Source organism: Plasmodium gonderi (genome assembly GCF_002157705.1).
Source record: "Plasmodium gonderi DNA, contig: Chr05, whole genome shotgun sequence".
Taxonomy (NCBI): domain Eukaryota; phylum Apicomplexa; class Aconoidasida; order Haemosporida; family Plasmodiidae; genus Plasmodium; species Plasmodium gonderi.
In genome coordinates, this window is record NW_021628930.1 from 301,242 (window position 1) to 309,492 (window position 8,251).

Sequence of the window (8,251 nt, forward strand, 5' to 3'; positions counted from 1 at the left end):
ATATATATATATATACATACATACATAATCATTGAGAGAAAATCCTTTTTTTTTTTTTTTTTTTTTTTTTTCTCCTAAATATATAGCATGTAAAAGTTTGTAGGAGTAATTTAACAGTTTTCTGCTGGACATTCAAAAATCATTCAACTGTGAATGACATAATTTAGACGTTACCCATACATTTGAACACACACCAGTCTTTTCATATGACACTAACCATTCGTTTTTATACCCCATCCTGAATGCACAAGATTATATTCTTTAAGCCTAACGTTATTGATATCAGGTTAAATTGTCATGAATTCTTGATATGGGAAAACTTATACAGTAATTTATTTTTTTTTTTCCATTTTTTTTTTATCATTGTATGCAACTGTTGATTGGTGAATATTATATCCAATAAGCCCTTCTTAAATTTTGTTTTTATGCTAAATATTAAAGGGGTAACACTTTTTTTTTTTTTTTTTTTTCTTTTTTTTTACTAATGTTTTCTGAACCCCTTCTTAACTCAGAAATGGAAAAATAATGCACGCGTAGACCGGGGTCATACTAATGTTGGTTCAACAATTGTGGTTTTAGTTTTTCCTCCCCTTAGCCAAAACTGTTCAGTGAGCGGAAACTCGACTTGAGTAACCATTAACCTGAACGTCGTTGCAACATTGTAGGAAAAGATAAAAATGGTGAGTAAAATTCAACATACGCTTTCTCAATTTGGCAATTCTTCTATTTTTGAGTTTTTTAACCTTTCAGCTTTTCAATTTTGAATTTTTTTTTTTTTAATGATACTCTTCCAAATGGCCGTCACAAAGGTCCCTAAAATTCCTTCAAGCTAAGGACTCCAAATTAATTTGTGAAAGTATTTGCAAGTTGCACAAAGTTTGTGCAGCAAACCGTACCGACTTTGAAGTCAGTATGATGTTTTCTTTCACGTGATTTTAGAAGATAATGCATTTATACACACACATATATATATATATATATATATATATGCTTATATATAAATGGCCAAGAAAGCAAAAATATACACATATATATACATACACATGTGCTACATCTGAAGGCACGCCAAAAAAACAAACATGGATTACAAAAGCGAGCAATTAGCAGAAAAGGAGAGCTTGTCACTTTTATACGAATGTACCAATGAATTTATTTGCCTCAATGAGAATAATTTCAAAATACTGATTGAAAATAAAGCCAAAAAAATATCCTTCTACTTGCAATTTGAATACACGGAACGATACCCAGAAGAGGCACCAATATGGAAGATCGTTGAAGGTAATATTGGTTGCACGCTTGTCTGTATAACTCTTTGCATTTTCCATTTGACGAACATATATATTGTCGTACACAATTCTCATCGTGAAGCTTACTTGCGCATACATAATTTTATCTGTGTATGTACGTATACGTCTATTTATATTTCCGTGCTTGAACCATCTTTTAAGGGACAACACCCTTTTTTTTTTTTTTTTTTTCTTTTTTTCGCCACCCCAAGTTACACTTAAATTTTTTTTTTTTTTTTTTGCATGTATGTTCAGGTAAAAATGTTACAAATGCGTTAATGGAAAATGTCGAGCAGCGTATTATAGAGACTATTGAAAACAACATGGGTTACAGTATGATTTACAACATAGTGGAAAATATAAGGGTACTATGAAAGAACTTGTTTACCTTGTTCGTTCGAGGGAGAGAATTCATTTTTGTTCGTATTTCTGTCCCCATATGGATTATATATATTCAATAAATGCTCACGTGTGTGTGTGTGTTTTTTTTTTTTTTTTTTACCTGCAAGTGTGCATTCATATGACTGTAGAGATAAGTGTGCATATATTTCTAACAACCACATTTGCAAGTGGTTCACTTGTGTGAAGGGTAATACATAAGGATAAATTTTAACCTGAACAAAAATTATTTTCCCCCATTGCACCATGTACTTATCTTACTACCCAATAATTTTTTTTTTTTTTTGACAGTCTTATCTAACCGAAGACATTAAAGAAAAGTCTATGTACGATGAAATGCTAGAAAGACAACCGAAGGAAAATGACGAAATAAATGATGAGGATTCAGATGACAAGGTGGAAGCAGATGATTATGAAAATGTTTTGGAGCTGAAGGAATTGTGCGAGGAAAGGGTACGCCTTTTTATTATTTTTTTTTTTTTTTTTCGCTTTCAAAATGCATGATGCTTTGGAAGTGTGTGTTGTATGGGCAATTACGTTTACATGTAAATGTTCATATATATGTATATATATATATATATATGTGTGTGTGAACATGAATATGGGTATGCTGCCTAGGATATATGCCATAGACATATGCACAACTTTTGGCCACACATTTTGATCCTACAGTACCGAGTGACAGAAGAAGAATTCGACGCGTGGCGGAAGGAATTTTACAAGGATATTTTCGCAGAAATAAAAAATATGAACACATCAGATAATCCCACAGGGAGGGAACTGTTCGAAAAGGGAAAAATTAATTTGATCGATGCTGAATTTGAGGAAGGTATGAATAGGACTGTTCAACATGAATTTTTCTTCTTATCGTAGTTTTTTTTTTTAGTTCGTCTAACGGACAAATATGAGGGGTGTGATGAATATACGTTTTTGCATTGTTCACTTTATTCATTTTTGGGGGTTACTCACTTTTTCATTTTGGTGGTTTACTCATTTTTGCATTGTTTAGTTTACTCATTTTTGCATTGTTCAGTTTATTCACTTTTTCATTTTTTAGTTTACTCACATTTTTTCCATTTTTGCATTTTCCCTTTTTTTCAGGGGAAGCTAAGTGGTGCAACGAAGAATTGTTTTGTGATCTTTACTTGGACATCTGAAAATGTAATAAGTTCAGTGACAAATACGCATGTATGATTATTACATATGTGTGATTTTTTTATTTATGTAAGATGGAGATAAATCCGTTAGGCCTACAATGTTATTTTACTTATGTCGCAACTTTGGTTTCCTCACTTGGCGTCTTTTCCCTCTTTCCTACATCAATAGGGGGAAAGAGGACATAGCTCTTTACACACATTTCAACATACCACTACTTTTATGAACACAAACTTTTTTCTTTTAACAATTTTTGAAATCACTTTTTTTTTTTTTTTTTTTTTTTTTTACGAGACTTTTTTTGGATTTCTCATTTTTTTTTTTTTTTGTCATTGTGTGCAACTACTGATTATTGAATGCTACCCGATGGGTCATCCTTCTTAATTTTTTGTGTTTACGTTAAATGTTAAAGGGAGAACATATTTTTTTTTTCCTCTTTTTTTCCCTTACCTCTTTCTGATAAATGAATAGCGCCACATATGATAAATTGGAACGAACACTTAAAATAATTTTTTTAATTGGGAAGGGAAAAAGCAGAGGAGTAAAAATATAAAAATATATTATTGCATAAATCAAAATAACATGCAAAATAAAGAACAACTTGCGAATCCGTTAACCTTCACATCGACATGAATACACACAAATCCCATATTCTTGTTGAATTTGTAAAAAAAAAAAAAAAAAAAAAAAAAAAAAGCTTAAATGATAAACATAGATACAATTGCACGAGAATATGTTACATTTTATGAAGACTTCATATGGATACCCCCCCCACACACACACGTGTGATAATGGGCAAAAAAGGGGGATGTAATCCCCCAAACCCTATGTATAATGGTGAAGTGTATTTTTTTTTATCTTATATTATATTACATTAAGTTTTTTTTTTTTTTTTTTTTTTTATCTTATATTACATTAAGTTTTTTTTTTTTTTTTTTTTTTTTTTTTTTCCCCGTTAACACTATTCTTTTCTATCCATATAAGTACTTTTCTCTTAAGTTTAAATTCGAAGAGTACGAGAACAGAAGATGAAGTATTTAGGATTCAGTGCAGGAGTAGAATGGTGAATGTTTCAACTCACCACTGCTATTAGTTATATGCCGGCACGCACAAATTTTTTCGTTCGTTTGCATACCATCTGGCAGGCTTTTTTTCATTTTTTTGTTTTATCAGATTTTCTTTTTGTCATTTTTTTAGTTTTATCAGATTTTCTTTTTGTCATTTTTTTAGTTTTATCAGATTTTCTTTTTGTCATTTTTTTGTTTTATCAGATTTTCGTTTTGTCATTTTTTTGTTTTGTCATTTTTTTGTTTTGTCATTTTTTCGTTTTGTCATTTTTTCGTTTTGTCATTTTTTCGTTTTGTCACATTTTTGCTCTGTTAATTTTTTGTTTATCCACACCCCAGTTTCGTGTACCCTATCATATACCCGTTTGTGTATCGCTCCTTATGTCCTTCCTTATGCCGTGCCGTATGCTGAATTACAAAAAATGGGAAATACTCTGTATAGCAACGTGGGGTGCAGCTCCACTCAGCTGGACGAGATTTACTGCAAGCATTTGAACAACCTTTACAACATTTACAGTTATTTGTTTAAATATGAGCAATTCATTTTCATGAACTGTTACACCCTGAATTCCTTCTGCCATGTTTTGGAGGTATGCCAGAAACGAGACATAGAGGTGGAGATGGAAATGGAAATGGCGAGATAGAGAGAAAAAGAGAGAAAAAAGAATTTTTTGGCCGATTAAATGAAAAATGGAGAATTCAGAGAGTGCATCTCACATTACTCAAAATTGAGCGTCATAGGTGCCTGAACATGAGTTAAAAACACATAAGACTCAAAATGACAAGAATAAATAAACCTTCTTAATGTTTCTTCTCCCCCTTTTAGGGAATTAACAAGAATGAAGGCCATGTGCTCATAAAAATATGCAAATTAAAAGGCGAAACGCAGAAAATAAAAAGGATTTTATATACACTTAAATTTCTGTTTTCATTTGACCTATTCCCAAACGTGTAAGCATTTCAAGAAATAATTTATTTTATTTTTTTTTTTATTTTTTTTTTTTTCTTTTGTTCCTCCGAAAGGAGAATCCAAGTTTTATTGGTATTCCATGAAATGCATACAGAAGTGGGACTCTTACCACATTTGTTACATCAAGAAGAATACTCCATACTGCTATCGATACAGGTGCAGTATATATATATATATATATGTATATATTATTGCGTTCCATTTTTACACACATATATATTCGCAGTCTTCATTTTTTTTTTTCACCTTTGTCTCTTTCCTTCTCCACCTGACCCTGCAGCCTACCGTACAATCGAATGAGTGTCTATGAAAACAACATTTACATATATAGAAAATTTATTTATAAGAATTTGGACCATTATCTCTTAAACGAAAAGAACAACAAATCGTTTTGTTATTTTGTTCTCTTTCAAATATTTTTGTCAATGATTCAGTTACACTCACTAGGTATTTATCATGGTCACATAAAGACGGAAAACTTTCTTATTCAGAATAATATGAACATTTTTATAACGGATATTAATATTCTGAACAATTATCTTTACTTCATTCCAAGTGTAAGGTATGTTAGCATGTTTTATTTTATTTTATTTTTTTGGGGAGAGGGTGGCTTGCTGCTGATCAAGCAAATTTTCTTATTATTCATATCCATGCGGTTACATTTCGTATGTTAAGAGTGTCCTTTTTTTTTTTTTTTTTTTTTTTTACACCCATCTTACACTTCCCTTTTTAAATTAATATTAATGTAAGGGTGGGGTGGGAATGCCTATGGCACCAGGAGATTTACATAACAACTCATGACACAGAGTCAAATAGGTACACCAATTTTTGTTCATCCTTTACCGCAGGTGTGAAGACAAACGGAGGGACATAGCGCAACGATTATTGAAACTACAGGGTGATATATTTAACCTCGGGATATTGATTCTAGAAATTCTGTTGAATGATAAAAGTGTGTCATACTTATTCCTGAAAGAGAATTACAGTGATAATAATAAAGGCAATTATTTTTATTCAGGAAGGAGAAAAGAAGAAATGTTCCATCTTATGGAAAATAAAGAAAAAAAAAAAAAAAAAAAAAAACATCAAATAAAAGTATCAAAAAAAAACAAGAGAAATGTGAAAACAAATAAAAAAAAAAAAAAAAAAATTCCAATTGATAATATTATTAATATTTCAGAAAAAAAAAACAGTGAAAATTTTGTTCACGCTTTATCCTTGCCGTTCATAAATAAAAGGATAAAAAATGAAGAAGAAAATTATTTTCAAAAAAATAAAAATGTCAAAATGAATATAGACAAATATAAACATTACAATTATCATTATATTAATAACGTTAATTACATTAATATTTACAATGATCTACATAATAATGTAACTTCCTGTTCCACGAATGAAAATAATTCCAGAAGAGAAAGCTTAACACATACATCTAAAAAGGGGAATGAAGCACTTTTTAAAATGAAAACAGATATTTGTGATCATAAAGATGCGTATGATTCGATGGATGATATCCCTTACGCACATAGCGATTACGAATTGTTGAATTGTCAAGGCAAAGGGGTAAGGGAAAAATATATTTATTTGAGCCGCAATTTGCATTCTTCTCATGATTTCGATACAGACAATCGAGACACAACGTCTAATGAAGATCATGAGGGGGAAGAGTATTATGAAGAGGAGGACGAAGCAGAGGATGCAGAGGATGCAGAGGAAGCAGAGGAAGCAGATGATGCAGAAGAAGCAGAGGAAGCAGATGATGCAGAAGAAGCACTGGAGCTATCGCCACTGGAGTTCAGACAGGAAAAGTGGCATCTCAGACACAACTATCAAATAGAAAGAAGAGAAAAGGCGGTGCCTTACAAAATATGGAAAATTGTGAATTTAGCAAAACATCCATTGATTGTGTACTCCTTAATTAATCACTTTTTTTTGCAAAATAATAATAACATATTTAAAATTTTTAACTATTGGTCATATTACATTTTCCCGAGTACATACAAATATATTTTTTTCCCCTTGACAACACTTCAGCTACACCCAGTTTTTAAAAATTCTGACATGTTTATTTTGTTGATCCATTTTAATTTGCCTTTCATTTTGTTTCATTTGGATATATTCGCACAAAAAGATAGAGACAAATATGTTATGTTAAATATGGCAAATGGCCAAAATCAACATCAGACAAAGAATCCACGTAAACACCATTATAACCAAAATCATTACCATGTACCTGATGAAAGAAGAAGTACCTTCAATATTCACACAACATTGAAATGTAGGAATATGCAGAAGGAAGAGAAGCACACTGGGAGATTGATGTATTTCATGAATGTTGTTAATGAATTTACAACAGGAGTTAACAGACACCAGATGCACACATATATCAGGGATAGTAATTTGGATAACCGTGTGAAAATACAGATGTTGCAGCAGTGGCGTGATTACAGGAGGGAGGTGAGATCACAAATGATGGCAAGGGAGCAAACCAAAAATAAAGTCCAAAGTAAATTCCAAAATGAAGAGAATAAAAAAACTTACGAGTGGGCCTACCTATCGACGTGTTGTTTTCCATTTCCCATCCTGTCATACCAAAATGCTCACGAATTTTACAAAAATTTTTTAACTTTTTACAAAACCGTCTTTAATGGAATTTTTCATGAAGAAAAAAGCTACATAGATATTTTCAATGGGTTTGAGATTTGCAAGAGGGAAATTTACTCTCCCCTGTTTCGAAAATTTTACTTGAAGCATGGGGAAGAGAGTCACGAAAAAAAAAGTGGACATCCCATTTGTCAGACTGTGCACTTAGGCAAGCGTGTCAACAGGAGGGAAATTCACTATAGATGGAGATTTAATGAAGATATACATCAATTTGTAAACATGATAATCACATCATACAATTCACTTTCTTATGAATCTATTAAAGTGTTATCGTTAGAAATGCTGTACTGTATTATATACCACTTGAACGATAGTTCACTAAACAAAGAAATTGTCTCGTTTTTACTTTTTTGCATGAACAAATCAAATGAAAAAATAAAAGTGCATGTCATTAAATCATTTTACAGAATTATCTATAATGAGAACACATATCAACATGTTTATTTGTATCTGGAAAAATTCTTGCCATCTTTTTTTTTACTTAAGGATAGTAAAGAAGATTTTGAAAAATATTTTCATGCCAAATATTTACCTCTAATTGCGAACTTGACTCTACAGTGTATATACAATGTAAGTCTTCTAAAAGGGAAGAAGCATAACCATCATAGGAATAATAGAAGTAATGATGGAATTAATGATGGAAGCAAGAGTGACAGCAAGAGTGACAGCAAGAGTAATAATAAAACACAAGGGGGAAATGAACAAAAAGA

General features: G+C 31.3%; 2 protein-coding genes across 2 annotated transcripts in view; both read left to right on the top strand.

The window, feature by feature from the left end:
* Positions 1-1,079: 1,079 nt before the first annotated feature.
* Positions 1,080-2,842, top strand: PGO_050840 (hypothetical protein, conserved; the record flags this gene model as incomplete). Its single annotated transcript, XM_028686462.1, has 5 exons — positions 1,080-1,278; positions 1,542-1,651; positions 1,977-2,138; positions 2,358-2,514; positions 2,787-2,842. 5 exons carry the CDS (start codon positions 1,080-1,082, stop codon positions 2,840-2,842), a joined length of 684 nt encoding a protein of 227 aa, XP_028542263.1.
* A 1,487-nt stretch (positions 2,843-4,329) lies between these two features.
* PGO_050850 (hypothetical protein, conserved) overlaps positions 4,330-8,251 on the top strand; it is a gene marked incomplete at both ends in the record, with an annotated part of 4,493 nt that continues 571 nt past the window's right edge. Inside the window, 4 exons of the mRNA XM_028686463.1 lie at positions 4,330-4,497; positions 4,734-4,858; positions 5,158-5,439; positions 5,726-8,251. The exon at positions 5,726-8,251 is cut by the window's right edge and continues 571 nt beyond it. Of these exons, the coding sequence (XP_028542264.1) occupies positions 4,330-4,497; positions 4,734-4,858; positions 5,158-5,439; positions 5,726-8,251 (3,101 nt within the window). The remainder of the gene's footprint in view (positions 4,498-4,733; positions 4,859-5,157; positions 5,440-5,725) is intronic.